This window comes from Ascochyta rabiei, chromosome 4, assembly GCF_004011695.2.
Source record: "Ascochyta rabiei chromosome 4, complete sequence".
NCBI lineage: Eukaryota > Fungi > Ascomycota > Dothideomycetes > Pleosporales > Didymellaceae > Ascochyta > Ascochyta rabiei.
Window position 1 is genome coordinate 724,830 of NC_082408.1, and position 14,719 is coordinate 739,548.

Consider the following 14,719-nt stretch of genomic DNA (forward strand, 5'->3'; position numbering starts at 1 on the left):
ACTTTTCAACAACGACAATCGGCCCTTTACCATGGACATACCCTTCCCAGCTTGTCCTGACCTTCAATACTTGCGTGCCGTCAATGTGCCAATACTGCGGCCAAGCAATACGGCTCTGTCGCAATTATAGACATGCAGACCAGCCTCAAGCCACAGCAGCCATCTCAATGTCCATGAGTACATGCACACCGATGTCAGCCTTGGTGCCCACAAATTCTTGAAAAGGCTCGGGGAACGAGCGAGCCGCTCCCGTGCAGCCGCTGCCACGGACCAAGCGTGCGATTGTCACATCAGCCATTGGTTACCAACATGTACTGTTGTGAAACCACTGGCGATTCTATGACATGCTGAGCAAATGACAGATGGCATAAGAGCAGAATTTGCATGCCCCCGTACCTTTACAGTAGCGTCGAGCTGTCCATCCCGAAGCTCTGGTCGCAAAGGATCAGATACGTCAGGGCTAGTGGAGAGTTCTGCGCGCTTCTCCGTACATCGTGACATACCTCACGAAACCTCAACCCCTGAACGGTTTACACTCTGACCGAATCTAGGCACGATGTCCACCAAGCATTGAACGAGCGTTGTAGAGCTGCCATGTTCTACCCCAACTTAAGGCTTGACTTCGAACCAGGATGCCCAGGGGCAGCCTCTGGCCTGTGGTTTGACTTACAGCCATGCCTCATCTCGTGGATACGGCTCATGTGCCTACCAGCATGCCATCACATATCAAGCATATCACATCTTAGCCTCATGCGCCATGTCAGGGACCGCCAGCGGCAACTTACCGTTTCGGGGTCCCATCCGGGCTCTGTCCACTGTTGCTTGCAGCTATACCGCGTGGCATGTGTGAAAGCATGCCTCGCAGGGTTCTAGATGCACGACATGCTATCTCCTCTTTCATATCGAGTATGGACGCGCTTCCACCCGCTACAAACGAAGATGGTGACGATCCGCCTAGTGCCCGTCGGCACTGTGGAGTGAAGTCGACATGGGATGGCTCTATGAGTGCCGTTGGAGTATGCCATGCTGTCAAGTTCCACTCATGGGCCGATCAACTTGCACTTCTGTTTCTAATCTTCGAACAAATCACTTTCTCACCCCGCCTTTCTTCTTTACTTCTTCAATTTCAAGATACACTTCAGAAGCGACACAGCTGGCCTCTCGGTTTCACGCAATCCTTCAGTGCCCGTTCTCACGACAGCAATTAGTTACAGCTACATTTGACGAACTGAAACCAGTCCCTTGTCTTTGTTCAAGAAAGACTGAGTAACCTCATACCGGCCTGCTCTGACGAAAGCCCACAATTTTGTCGGCCTGGAGAGTTCCAGCTCAAGAACAGTCATCATGGGAAGTCCTGCAGACTACGGGCCAATCCTCAACGGAGTGATGTGGTTTCAGGTCGTTCTCTCGTCCATCTTCATCGCGCTGCGTGTCTACACCCGCTACTACATAATAAGGAGTCTTGGGTGGGACGACCTAATGATGATAATCAACTTGGTAAGCCTGTCACTTTATAGCCTTACAGCTTCAAGCCCTTGTTTGTTTTTTCTTTGCCGTATGACAAGGCAGACAGGGATCTCTGCTGATTGCTTCAGGCTACTTTTGTAGCCTTCATCGCCACCACTTCGGTTGGTATCAGCTATGGTGTCGGCAAGAAGACGGAAGATATCATACGTCTTGGCTTGGATAACTCAAAAGCTATTTTCTGGGAGGCTATCGGCCAGGGAATTTGTGTTGTAAGTGCAGGTTTCAGCAAAGTTATTGCAGCTCATACTTACGTTGACCAGATGGGCATTGCGGCATCGAAAGCTTCTGTCGCCCTTTTCTTACTGCGAATCGTCTTACGACCGTGGCATATCGCTCTCCTTTGGGGCGTTATCATCAGCACAACAACCTTTTGCACCATCACCACCACCTTGCTGTTCTTCCAGTGCAAACCAGTAGCATTTCTCTGGGACCAGACCATCCCAGGAGGACACTGTCCTATCAACTTCACCGACGTCGGTCTGTCCATGGGCGGTACGCATCTCCATACCCACTTCTCAAGACAATCCACTAACAAAACCTAGCCTGGTCAGCATCAATGGACTTCGTCCTTGCCATCCTGCCCTGGCCCGTTGTTATGGGCCTAAACATGAAACGCAAAGAGAAGATCACAATCGCATGCGGTCTCTCCCTCGGCGTCTTCGCAGGCGCTTGCTCCGTCGTCCGCACCGTTGAACTGCGTACGCTCGCCAGCAAAGAAAACTACGTGCACGACACGTCGCCCATGCTCCTCTGGTCCTCGTCTGAGATCTGCCTCACCATCATCTGCGCCTGCATACCCGTCCTGCGACCCCTGTACGTTCGGATCATGTACGGCTCCCGAGGCGACTCGAGTGGAGCAAGCGGCGGTCGCAGCTACCAGCTCAACGAGTACTCACACAGCAAGAAGGGCAGTGTGGGGAAGAGGTTCGGTAAGCACGGGAGCTCGGGGAGTCGAGTCTACATGGGTGCCGGTGCTAGTGCGTTGCAGACTACGGTCAAGATGACCAGCGACAACGCAAGTGAAGAGACAATTCTAAGGGAGTGTCAAAAGTACAACATACCGGAGCGGGTGACAGATGAAGAGATGGGGAAGCCTCCAAGGAAGAACGACATCAGAGTCACGACGACCGTCGAGGTTGAGGAGAATGTTGGTGAGAAGTTTGTTATCTGATGTTCGATACATCGTACACGTTGAGCATCTACTTAGAGACAGGTTGTCGTTTTAAATCACGGTTTACGAAGAGAAGGATCTCAGAGTATTAGAGCATGTCACAGGATTGAGCATGAGCGTTGACGTTGGCATTTACACTCGGAAAGGTAGCATTAGACTGTCACGGCTGGGTATCCTTACGCATTATGCCTCGGCATACTATCATTATACATGTCTTTAGCTTCAATCTATCATTAAGAACTCTCACATGGAGAACGTGGAGAGGATTTCCAGATCAGCTCGTGGAGTCATCTCGGGGCTGCGGCGTAACACGGAAGTTGTCTGCATTTTGCCCATCAGATGTGGAGACGGTGAATCGAGTAACTTTAGCATTCAAATAGTACCACCAACCTTATCTTTCCCACCTGACTCTCCCAGCAATGCTCCTCAGACCCCTCGCTCCAATCGTTCCCTCCTTCCCACCCACACCCTGAAGTCTCAGCCCAGCATCCACAGCCTCAAGCTGGTTGAACGACGCGATAGCCCCCAACCCCTCGGTCGTCCCTGCAGTGGCCATGCTCGACGCAGCGCCCACGACTTCCTGCACGCTATCCCGCAGCTCCGGCAGCAAGTGCGCCGTAGCACCCAGCCACCTAGCCAACGTGCCCTTGAAGCTAACCTGGTCCGAATCACAGCTCGCGTCTCCCTCGCACTTGGCCTCCCACAACTCCCCAGTCTCCTCGCTGACAAAGTTCCTCTTCGCGCTAGCGATGAACCCCTTGGTTCTCTCCGTCCACTTCTCGTCGCCTGTGAGCTTCGCCATGACGGCGGACCCGTACATGAACACGCCGACGTTGTAGCTCCACATGTCGTGGTTGACATCCACGCAGCCATTCTCGCCTTTCGCGTCGTCCGTGCCGTCGTAGACGTTGAATTCCGGGCTGATGAGTCCGACGCTGACGGTCCAGTCGTAGCTCTTCTCCGCCCAGGCTTGGGTGTCGGCGGCGGAAGTGAGAAGGGCGAGGCGAGCGGCCATTTGGAAGAAGAGTCCGTTTGCAATGGAGGACTTGTAGTGCCATCCGTCTGTGCCGTCGCCTTTGAGGATCTTCCATTTCATGCCGCCGTTGCACTTGTCTTTGTCCCATCGTGTGGTTTGCTCCTGGAAGACGTTTTGCGCAAGGTTCGCCCACGGTACCGGGCCGGTGGGGGCCAGGTTCGTTTCTGCAGCTGTAAGGGCTGCAAGTGCCCACCATGCCTGATCGTCATTGCCGGTTGCGTGGACGGTCATGAAGTCGTTTGTGCCGGTGGCCTCGGTAACGAGGGTGTTTGAGAGGAGGGTTGCATATTGATAGTCTCCTGTAGTAAAAGTGTACGTCAGGAGCGCGTCGACTGCAGATCCGGACTGCCACCACCAGATGGGTTCAGCGAAAAGGGCAAGGCCTGGATCTGGGTAGGTGGCGCGAAGAGAAGACGCAAATGCGCCGGCAGTAGAGAGGAGGAGCTTGACTGCTGGTGCAGCTGCTGATGCGGACGGTGTTGCGGACGGTGCTACTGATGATATTGCAGCTGCTGATGCGGACGGTTTTGCGGACGGTGTTGCGGACGGTGCTACTGATGATATTGCTGATGGTGTTGCTGATAGTGTTGCTGATAGTGTTGCTGATAGTGTTGCTGATGGTGTTGCTGATAATATTGCCGATGTCGCTAGTAGTGTTGCTGTAGGTTTTGCTGTAGACGTTTCGATCGCAGTGTTGGTGGAATTTGGGTGCAGAAAAGGCGAATTCGGAAAGAAGAGTGCCACGAGCGGGGCGATATTCGCTGGGAAATGCATGCTGAAAGAGACAGATTTAGAACGCTGGATCTTCTCGAAATGAATGTCGGTCAACCGGGATGCTGTCAAGCAGTATGTAAAGAACGAAATCGACTCGAGAGCCAAGAGAGTGTAACGACGTCAAGTCAAGAAAGGAATGTCATGGACAAAGGCAGTCCCGAGGCAGATTTGCGAAATCAGAACTTCTCCACAGGAAACACCAGAAAAATAGGTAACAAGAAGAGGATTCGGCGATAAGGAGAGGCGTCCAGCTCTGGACATGCGTCGCGTTGGCAGACTTGGGCAGCCAAGATTCAGTGGACCAAGCCGGTCCACGGCCTGTGCCATGCCGTTACTGGCCCACATGTTGCACTGCCGCGATCTGAATTGCGCCTGTCAAAAAATTCCGCCTATGCTTTTGATGGGGATGTTCATAACGGCGCATGTTGACGTTGTGTCCGCCCCTGTTTCATGCAAAGGTTTTGTGGGTCGCCGCGTGGTTTGAAACGTCGACAAGAAAATCTCTTTCTTGTGATTCGGCGACGTGCATAAATGAGGACAATCATGCGCCTGAATGCTGTCAATTACAGCCGCATTATCCATTGGGAGCTCGCAGGGCTGTTGAAGTTCTAGAACTGTGGCTGTATGTTGCTCCGATCACAGTCAGTAGAAAGAACGACGTGCCGTAGCCACGACTACGAAAATTATTGGCACGCCATAAGTATTTGGAGGCCTGAAGCGAAATCTAGGAAGCGAAACAGCGAAGGATCCGGACGCATGCTCCGGATGCGATGTTGTCGTACGTTGGACATGCTTGGAAGGAAGAGATACGCCTACAGTCAGCCTCAGGTGCCCCGCCGAGCTCGACACGTGCGCTCGTAACCACGCACAACACGGAGGGATGCACTATGCCAAGATGCCAATGCAACGTTCTCGCGAAGCAGTGGGCCCTGCAGAACGCCGTTGAGATATGATGAATGACTTTCCGCACTTGAACTCTCAATAAAAGCTCGTCGTTTACACCTCGTTTGTACACGTTGGTGGCTTGTGGGTGTGCAGCGATATATGCAATCTGCTGCGACGTTGTGGCTGAAAAACAAATTAACCAACTGCGATCACTCGCTGTAACTGCACTGATACAAGCTTTTGGAAGGAAATGCTACCCGGAAAGATACCACCAAACGCCTCGCTGTGGGACGCTGAATGCGCGAATGCAAATTTGAATGCGCCTGTCGTGTGAGCGTGCTCAAATGGTACGCTCGATGGTTGCCCCGTTCGCTCCCAGCTCTTTCCCCACTCACATGGTGCGTCCCCTCCTCTCCTCTCCGTTGGCGCTCACTCCATTGCCGTTCGCAGTGACAGCACCGTAATCTTGCACACCGACACTTACACCAGGCATGAGTCTTTCCCTTGCTTCCTCAGCCTCCTCTTCGATGTTCTCCCTCATGATTTTGTGGCTTTTCCTAAACACAAAAGCCACGAGCGCGATGCCAACAAGCAGTGCGAGGCCTAGCAGAACAACATTGACAGGCACGGGATCGTTCTTAAACACTTTGTGTGTTGCGGCGTCGAGGGCAGATTGCGAGAAGTTGAGAAGGCCGGCTAGGCAGATGATCAAACCGTAGACCTTGCCGAAGGTAGCGAAGCCGAAGACTTTGGCCGAGTAGTCCCTATCGACGTTAGCTGCTTTCTAGAACGCAGAACTATGGCACTTACGAGACTGCAGTGTAGTACAGAGGTCGGTACAGCACGAACAGCACAATGTTTCCGTAGGCCGCCCAAGTTTCAGGAATAACGCCCAGAACACCGATAGAGGTTGCGATGGTGACCAAGAGCGATAGAGTAAAGGTCGTACTGGTGTTATCCAAGATCAGTCCAATGAATGGGATAGAGATGATGCCGCCCACCGGCAGCGCAACATCGAAGAAGTTGTTGATCTCGACGGCTTTTGCGTAGTCGTGGAAGATGTACGTGTACTGCGAGCGGATTGTCGCCACGAAGTAATTGATCCTCGTCATCTGCAGCACTGTGAACAGAGTGATGAGGATGAACCACGGCGTTCTAATCTGTTCTGCAGCGGTACGTCCATGCAAAGCGCCCCATACTCCTGATTTGTTTCGCTTCTTCTCCTCCTCTTTGGCTTGGTCTGCACCGTCCTTTGTGCCCAGAAGGGCTGTAATCTCGCTGGCAATACTGTCTCGGTGTGCGCGCCGTGCGTCTTGTAAGCCCTGAACTGTAGACTGGTCCTCGATCTCGTCATCTGATTCGTGGACACTGTTGCCATCCTCTACTTCGGTGACCAGCTCGCCGACTGTCTTGTACGATGTCGAAGGCATGAAGAAGAGCTGGACCAGCAGGATGTAGACAGGCACCACAAGGTATCCGAGGAAGAACTTCTTGGGAGTGAAGGCGCCTCCTGTAGCTTGGTAGATCAGGCGGTAGAACAGGAAGATGGCGCTCGAGGTGTCGAACGCGCCAGTGAGGAGAGCCAGAATCAGGCCTGAGTACTGCGGGAAAGTGTTGCTGAGTTGAAAGGACGAGATGAACACGAACGGTCCGCCTAGTGCCAGGAAGAGATAACCGGGGATATACGCGTCGAATGGTAGTTGAGCTGCGAATGCAAATAGCAAAGATCCTACCGTGATCGATATCGCTCCAATGATTCCGGATACGCGAGGTCCATAGCGGTCCAGAATTGTGCCAACAGGCAGCGCGACAACGTTTGTAGAGACAGCAGCGATTGTGAACATGAGGTTGAGTCTGGATTTCAAATCAGCAGGAGTCTTTCTGAAGTCCCAATGTACAAACCTTAGCTCCTGCTCGTAACAAACTGGTACATCATCTTTCAATTCTTGCTTCGAGCACTTATTCCTATACACGCCTTCTTCCAGCAAGACTGGCTTAATTGCCGCGTAACCAAACACCACGCCAGCGGCGAGAAGGCAGTAGATACAAGCACAGAAGACCTGCACTGCACATCAGTTAGCCGGCTCCCCACGTCACACAAAGGGCGCTGTACTCACGGCACCTCTTCCATTTGGGCACCTCGAAAGCGCCAACAGGCTGCAGCTCCCCTGCAGCTTCGGTCCACGTCCCGACGGGATTGAACGACATCTTGCGGCTGCGTGAGGAGTCGCGACTGCCCGGCGCACTCCATGGCTGGTACTCCTCCATCGTCGTGAGGCGCTCGGAGAGAGACATGATGCACGATTTGGAAGCTCTGACTTCTCCAGGGACGAAAAGCTGCTACGGTGTAGCTAGAATGCAACGCAACGTTGCGTTGTAATGACAACCTCAACTTGTGCGCGTGCTCAAAGAGCTGCCCGGTGGTGGGAAAGCTGGCCGGCAGTAGAAGCCGGATGACGTCGGAGGCACGAAGCGGAAGCGGAATCGCAGCGCAGTACAGAAGTATCCAACAGCGACGCAGTAGGTAAAGCTATAGAGGACGGGATTTTGAAAAGTGCAAAGCCTGCAGCAAAGAGAGGTCCAGGGTCCTATATACGCAATGCAAGCCTTCCCACGGACAGCGGAGATGCAGGGCTATGTGCTTTTCAGGCTACTTCCGCATGAGGCGCATAGATCTGTGGACACATGATCACACCTCACGTCCTACCAAGCTTTTTCTCCGCAGTACCTGCAACGCGCCAGCCGAGCTGACAGCCGCGCTGACCATTGCCATGAGCTCATCTTCGAGCTTCTCTTCCGTCTCTGCCACTTACAACACCTCACTGCGACAGGAGACTCGTTATCGTTGTGTTGATATCTCGCGCTTGGTTGGCGTACGATAGCTCTCCCGCCTGTTCAGCCAATAATTGCATGAGTCAGCCGCGGAAGACGCACCTGCATCGGTGCATGGGTGCGCGACAGAATTTTTAACCACGAGGGTCCACAGGTTCGCTGGACGGCGGTTCCCACCACGATTGCTGCACAAACGCAGTCTCTACGCTCCTTCGATGCATACACGCGTTTAATTTTTCCTCTGACGTGCTGGCTAGACCGCGGCTACTGCAGGCTGTCACGGCGGGCAAGCGTCCGAAGGATTGAAACGTCGTGATAGGTACGGTAATTGCTCGATTGTATCGAGTAAACATCCGGATAGGCGACGGCGATCAGTCTGTGTGCGTGAACGGTGCTGTGGCTCCATTGCATTGCAACTTTTGCAGTTTGTATGATTCTTTTCGCCTTTAGCATCCTCGTTCATAAGGGCAGGTTTTATTCATCCTGTCGTTCATACGGACGTACTACCAAAGTGATGCACGAGCGCGCTTGCAATTGCTATCTTCACGAGGCAGAACAAGCCTTAGATCGCTCGCACAGAGACAGAGTAATAGCTAATCGGGAAAATACCCCTCCTCTATGCACGCCATGAAGACGTCGTGGTCAAACTTTCGGTCCACTGCTGCTTTGTGCCTCCTATCCTCCCCGTCCTCAAGTTTCTGAATCCTGACACCTGCGATCCCCTGTTCAAGCTTCATCCCTGATCCTTTACTCGAAACTATCGATCCTCGATGAAGATCAAACGAGTCCACCATGTGTTTTACTGATGGTCTTCCAGTGTTGTGCAGCGGCCACCGCGTTGGCGACACGATGCCAATTTCGCCAACAGAACCATCTGCACCGCTGAGCTCGTAGACCATACTTGTGTGGAGGTTGGCAGGATGAAGTGGGTTAGCGTTTTTCAAAGCCTGCGGGCGAGAAGGGTCAGCGTATACAATTCGGCCACTCAGCGGAGTCTCATCGTGAGGGAATGGCCGGCTATCCCACGACAGGCATATTCGTCTCGCTCTGACATCGGCGCTAGGATACGGCGGGACCTCTTCTGCGACTCTGAGCTTGAAGATCTTTTCAACCTTGCTTTGTTTGTTGTCCGTGAAGTTCGCCCGATCATTGCACGTGTTTGAGCACTCGACCATGAAGCTGAGGTCGCGGATCAAGTAGCGCAACGTGCTTTCAACAAGACAATTCGTGCTTGGTGCAGCAACTTCAGGACTACTTGATACGTGACATTGGTCGTCGGAGATTGCGATGTGTAATGTGTCAAAAGGGTAGGCAAAGAGCGGATGCAGACCGCTGAGAACCTCTCGCTTCCATTTGGGATTTGAAGACGACACACCGAGATCATCGAAGGCAGCGTAAGGAAGAGCAACAGTGATGTTTCGCAACTCGTCTGAGCCGCGCCTGATGGCTACTCCAACGCTTGATGTATCCTCAATCCGTGCAAAGAGTGTTCTCAGTCTATCGCGTGCGAACTCTTCGATCTCACGCTTGTTTTGCCGGCATGACAGATAGAACCCCTGGCAATCGAGTTTCGGCGCGAGTGGTGGTCTGCTCTCGAGATGGGAGTAAATGATTACACGAATGTCGTAAGGAAGGCGCCTGAAAGGGAACGGAGTAGGAAACCTGCTCGTATCGATTCCTTGCGTAGGTTCCGGGCGGTTTGAAATCACTCGGATTGTATCGTGGCTGGACAAAGACCAGCCGACCGCACCATCCTCCGCCACGGGTCCTCGGTCATCTCGACGGGTGCGTCTTGCAAAGACTGAAGCTATCTTGTGAGTCCATCTCTTTGCGAACAATGATGATAGCGTCTTTGCTGATGAAGACTGGTTTTTTGGTGCAGGACTACCTGGAGTGTCGTCCATGGCCGGAATATAACGTGGACGGCTGAGCGAAGCACTCAAAGCGAGTATAACATGGCGATAGGCCGATTTTGTAGTACGTCATTCAGGCAGCAACTTTTGGGCGACCGGTGAACGTGAGGATGCACGACATGCATATCGTGCCTCAGCCTGTGTGCTTACATCTCTTCTTTGTGGTATCTTCCACGCCCATAAGTCTGATCACTGTGATGCCTGTGGAGAGCAAGCATAAGCCGCATTGTTGCGCGTTATGTGCTGAAGCGAAGAAACTGCTCCAGCACACTTGGGCAAACAAGTGCACTATCAAACTACCCTAGAGTCAGATCGAATCTCAAAACACAGTCTACCTAAATCTTAGTCAAGTCGAGTCTTTGTTTTCTACAGCAATTGCCGCGGACTTGCCAGCAGGTAGTGCCCGACTCTTGGTTTTGCCAACGACTGAGGGGGTGAATGGCGAAGTGCAGCCTGATGTCGGAGAGGGCAGCAAGGTGGCACTTCTGGCTTTGCTCAGGGAACCTTCGAGTCATTGATGTTGTGCACGAGGCGTGCTGAGATTGATGGCGTTGGCCATTCGTCCGTCCTGGCGGTCGGGGTTAAGAAGCTTTGACCATTTCTGGCGCCTTCCACGGTCCGGGACGTCATCAAATACCGTCGGACCTCCGCCTCGCAGCGTCTTCCATCACGACCAAACCACAAGCACGACGACCACCATGGCGTTCCTCTTACGGCGGCCCTTCGCCATCCCAGCGACCATCAAGCAGTCCGTAACGAAGACATCACCGCTCTCGGCGCGCGCCTTCCACAACACGCCACTGAAGCAGCACCCGCACTTCTTCAAGTCGAAAGCACCCACGCTCACCACCGCCACCCATGTCTCCAAGTTCCAATCGACCTTCCGCCGCTCGTACCAGCAGGCTGCCTACAACAACCCTCTGGCACAGGGCGATGCGCGACAGCGTCTCCTGTACGGCGCTGGTATCTTCGGCGCAACACTCCTAGGCATCAACCTGATCTTCAACCGCGAGACACGAGAGGATGGCGGCATGCCGCCTTTCGAGCGCGCCTACCTCAACGATACATTCATGCACACCGGCCTCGGCGTAGGCATGATCGGTATTGCGGCCCGCGCTATGCACATGAACGGCTGGTCTTTCAGGCTCATGTCTGCCAACCCATGGCTGGTCATGGGTGTTGGTCTTGTTGCTAGCATTGGAACCATGTACGGCACCATGGCCACCAACCCCCAGAAGTGAGTACCTGCCTCTGATGCCACTCTGTGCGAGTACTAACAGCACCAGCTACGTCCAGAAGTACGCCCTATGGTCCGCCTTCAACGTCACCCAGGCCGCTCTCCTCGCACCTCTCTTCTTCATGCATCCCGCCATCCTCGCACGCGCCGGTCTTTACACAGCCGGTCTGATGGGCTCGCTCGCTTTCGTCGGCGCCACCGCCAAGACCGACAAGTACATGTACCTCGGTGGTCCCCTCCTTGCGGGTGTTGCCATCGTCGCCCTGTCCGGTCTCGCCCCCATGGTCATCCCCGCTACTGCTGCCCGCACGCTGATGTGGACTGAGAACATCTGGCTGTACGGTGGTCTTGCTGTCTTCGGTGGCTTCACCCTGTACGACGTCCAGAAGGTGCTGCACCATGCACGCATGGCCGAGCAGGGCCTCATGGCCAAGGACCCAGTCAACGAGTCGATCCACCTCGAGTTGGACTTTATCAACATCTTCGTCAGAATGGTCCAGATCCTGGCTATGAGTCAGAACAGGAGGAAGTAAGCGATTTGGAAGAGTGATAAGGTAGGTGTCAATACAGATGGACGCAATAGGTTTTTCAACGGCGTAGGTTGCACCAGTGCGTGCGCAACGACCTCGGAATTTTTATTTTTATTTTAGTTTTAGCAGCTTCAATGTACAGCTTCAATGTAAAACACTCTCCTTCATGTCCAATCACACTGTATCAATGCACATGTCTCTGCTGCTCGTACAGAGCAACGCCTTTGGCTTTGCACCAGACGTTCGTGAGTGTCGAACGTGGAGGCTGCTTGACGCTGCGGCCGTCTGCTGTGCCGAGGTTCCTCAAGACCAAAGTACGCTTCCGTCACACCAAAACAATGTAATCATTGCGGCATCAGCTGTGGCTGCGCCTTTGTTGCATCCGGCAGCGGCAAGCCGGAGAATGCAGGTGGTGCCGCGTGCGTGCGTGCGTGCGGTGAGCAGCAACAGGTGGCGACAGCGTGGGTGGCAGGCAAGTGCCAAGGGGCATGTTGTGGCTGGGCAGAGGCCAGGAATGCGGATGCAAACAGTGACGACGAAAAGGGGGTCCAGTGGAGTTCAGGGTCCCGCGCGAACAAGGACATGGGGGGAACGACGCAGAGGACGAGCGGCATGCAGATCACGATGCACTGTGCAGGAGGGGCGGGAAGCGTTCGGTCATATGCAAGGCAGATGGCTTGGACTATCTACACAACCCAGGCCACCATGGGTCGAAGAAGGAAATCAGACAAAAGTGGTATATACCCTAATAAACAGCAGGAGTATCTTTGAAAGGAAAAGCAAGTCGAACGCAAGATCATGACATTATTGACATCCCAATTAAGCTCCAATGTATTTTTTCGAAAACACAGACGCAAACAAAGGGAAGCCATCTAGAGCATGAGCGCGGCGAGGGCGGCAGCACCGACAAGGCTGAGACCAGCCTTGAGGGAGCCAGCAGCGCCGGTGGACTCGGGGAGAGTGGCGGAGCTGGTGCCGTTGCCGGCGCCGGTGGCAGAGGGACGGAGCGAGCTGGGGACGGTCAGGTGGCCGGTGGGCTGGACAATGGTGCCGTTGTAGCCGGGGGCGCCGGTGCCAGCGGCGTGGGCGCTGCTGACGGTCTTGACGGTGGTGGGGTAGGGGGCAACGACGGAGGGCTTCACAGCCGACGACGAAGCGACGGGGTAGCCGGCGGCGGAAGAAGAAGAGGCAACGGGGTAGCCGGCAGGGGTGGAGATGGCGGCCGGGGCGGAGCTAGCGGCTGGGGCGGAGGAAGGGGCCGGGGCAGAGGAAGGGACAACGGGAGCAACGGAGCTGGAAGAAACGGCAACGGAGCAGTCGTCCTTGGAGATGCCGAACTGGGTGGAGTACTGGTACTGGCCGTTGACGTCGTCGATCAGCTGGAGTCCGTAGTGGGTGACATCAGCCTCGAGGGTGGAGGCAGGGGTCCAGGAGAAGGAGCCCGAGTTGTTGATGCCCTCAGCAAGAGTCTGGATGGGAACAACGTTGGTGGAGGGGCCACGGAGCAGGAGCAGCGAGACGGTGTTGGTGGTGGTTGGCTGCCAGGTGATGGTGAAGGCCTTGCAAGCCGGGACAACCTGGGAAAGGGGTCAGTGACGGTGGACGAGGAAGCCGTCGTTGTGGCCGCGGTCAGAAAAGCTTACCTCGTTCAAGGGACGGGTGATGGGGTTGCCAGAGGGCTCGCCAACGGCGGGGTGGAGCTGTGCAGCAGCCATGCTGGCGAAGAAAGCAACGACGGAGGCCTTGGTGAACATGTTGATGGTTGGTATTATGTGATTAACGTGCGTGGAGCGACGAGTAAGGTATGGAGTGTGGTGGTGGGTGGTGGGGCTTGAAAGAATGACAGGTACTTTAATGAGCGGCAGAGAAGAAATTCCTCAAGATCGGTGTTGGCAATAGAAGACGAAAGCAGCTCAGGTGGATGGGCGCAGCGAGGTTATATTGACTCTCGACCGGTGATTAGGCATTTGGCTTAGCGCCGTTGCAGGTGGATCTAATTTGCTGGACCCGCCGAAAGCCAAGCCAGTACCTGGCTAGCGGCTAGCTGCTTCTGTTCCCGCTCCACGCCTCAGACCCAAAGAACGCTGGCGTAGGGGGAATGGGCTTCAGGAACAGCCATCGCCTGGCGTCTATTCTCGGCCTGAGATTGCGCTGCCGCAGGGAGAGGAGGCCTGAGTCCTCCAAGCCCGTTGCTGAAAGCAGCGCCATGCCAGCCCGTGTGGCAGCACATTCGCGCTGACAGCGGTTGGCAGAAAACCGCGCGCCGAAACCAAAGACGGCGAGTGCGAGCTCGTCGACATCGAGGGTGAACGTGCTGAGCAAATTATTCTGTAACACGATACGCCAGATTCTCCAGATTCGCGACGTGGTGGGACGTGATCGGTGCCGTGCTGCCTAGCCCAGGAGCTCTGGGCAGGCACCCAGCACGAAAGGGGGTCCCTTTGTGTCACTCCCCAAGCCCCAAGTGCTGCAACCGCGGCTGTCAGCCAGGAAGTGCATCCTCCTGATGCTACACACTCGCAGCACGACGTTGATTGCTTCCCCCGATGAATCGAATGCGCGTTGTCGGCCCGGTCAGCAGCAGAGCCTTGCGGAGATGAAGAGTGGTGCGATTCGCAAGAACCAAGATTTGCAGCATTACGCCGCGATAGGCCCTCTACCAAGCTCATTTCACCGACTGCACTGCAACAACCGGCTCTATTACGCCCCCAACAGCTCGACACTCGTCTCGGACAAATACAATATTAACTCTCTGATTGCAACTACGTACGGTACCGCAGTTCAAGCCGACGACTATCGCGCCTTCATCTTACA

The 14,719-nt window shown here is 54.4% G+C and overlaps 6 protein-coding genes across 6 annotated transcripts, besides 3 other annotated features; 2 read left to right on the forward strand and 4 right to left on the reverse strand.

The window, feature by feature from the left end:
• Nucleotides 1-1,344: 1,344 nt before the first annotated feature.
• EKO05_0002668 (uncharacterized protein) lies at nt 1,345-2,698 on the forward strand (the record flags this gene model as incomplete). Its single annotated transcript, XM_038937863.1, has 4 exons — nt 1,345-1,497; nt 1,596-1,736; nt 1,788-2,019; nt 2,070-2,698. 4 exons carry the CDS (start codon nt 1,345-1,347, stop codon nt 2,696-2,698), a joined length of 1,155 nt encoding a protein of 384 aa, XP_038801261.1.
• Nucleotides 2,699-3,089: 391 nt separating this feature from the next.
• EKO05_0002669 (Mannan endo-1,6-alpha-mannosidase) lies at nt 3,090-4,508 on the reverse strand (the record flags this gene model as incomplete). Its single annotated transcript, XM_038945109.1, has 1 exon — nt 3,090-4,508. The coding sequence occupies one exon, from the start codon at nt 4,506-4,508 to the stop codon at nt 3,090-3,092; it is 1,419 nt and encodes a 472-aa protein (XP_038801262.1).
• Nucleotides 4,509-5,784: 1,276 nt separating this feature from the next.
• Nucleotides 5,785-7,688, reverse strand: EKO05_0002670 (uncharacterized protein; the record flags this gene model as incomplete). The annotated part of the gene is made up of 4 exons (XM_038937870.1): nt 5,785-6,157; nt 6,204-7,247; nt 7,296-7,458; nt 7,511-7,688. 4 exons carry the CDS (start codon nt 7,686-7,688, stop codon nt 5,785-5,787), a joined length of 1,758 nt encoding a protein of 585 aa, XP_038801263.1.
• A 1,130-nt stretch (nt 7,689-8,818) lies between these two features.
• Nucleotides 8,819-10,129, reverse strand: EKO05_0002671 (uncharacterized protein; the record flags this gene model as incomplete). The annotated part of the gene is made up of 1 exon (XM_038945110.1): nt 8,819-10,129. One exon carries the CDS (start codon nt 10,127-10,129, stop codon nt 8,819-8,821), a length of 1,311 nt encoding a protein of 436 aa, XP_038801264.1.
• A 707-nt stretch (nt 10,130-10,836) lies between these two features.
• Nucleotides 10,837-11,908, forward strand: EKO05_0002672 (uncharacterized protein; the record flags this gene model as incomplete). Its single annotated transcript, XM_038937901.1, has 2 exons — nt 10,837-11,375; nt 11,425-11,908. The coding sequence occupies 2 exons, from the start codon at nt 10,837-10,839 to the stop codon at nt 11,906-11,908; spliced, it is 1,023 nt and encodes a 340-aa protein (XP_038801265.1).
• A 406-nt stretch (nt 11,909-12,314) lies between these two features.
• Nucleotides 12,315-12,341: a tandem repeat.
• A 436-nt stretch (nt 12,342-12,777) lies between these two features.
• On the reverse strand, nt 12,778-13,659 carry EKO05_0002673 (uncharacterized protein; the record flags this gene model as incomplete). The annotated part of the gene is made up of 2 exons (XM_038938035.1): nt 12,778-13,482; nt 13,549-13,659. 2 exons carry the CDS (start codon nt 13,657-13,659, stop codon nt 12,778-12,780), a joined length of 816 nt encoding a protein of 271 aa, XP_038801266.1.
• Nucleotides 12,866-12,940: a tandem repeat.
• Nucleotides 13,126-13,170: a tandem repeat.
• Nucleotides 13,660-14,719: the final 1,060 nt, after the last annotated feature.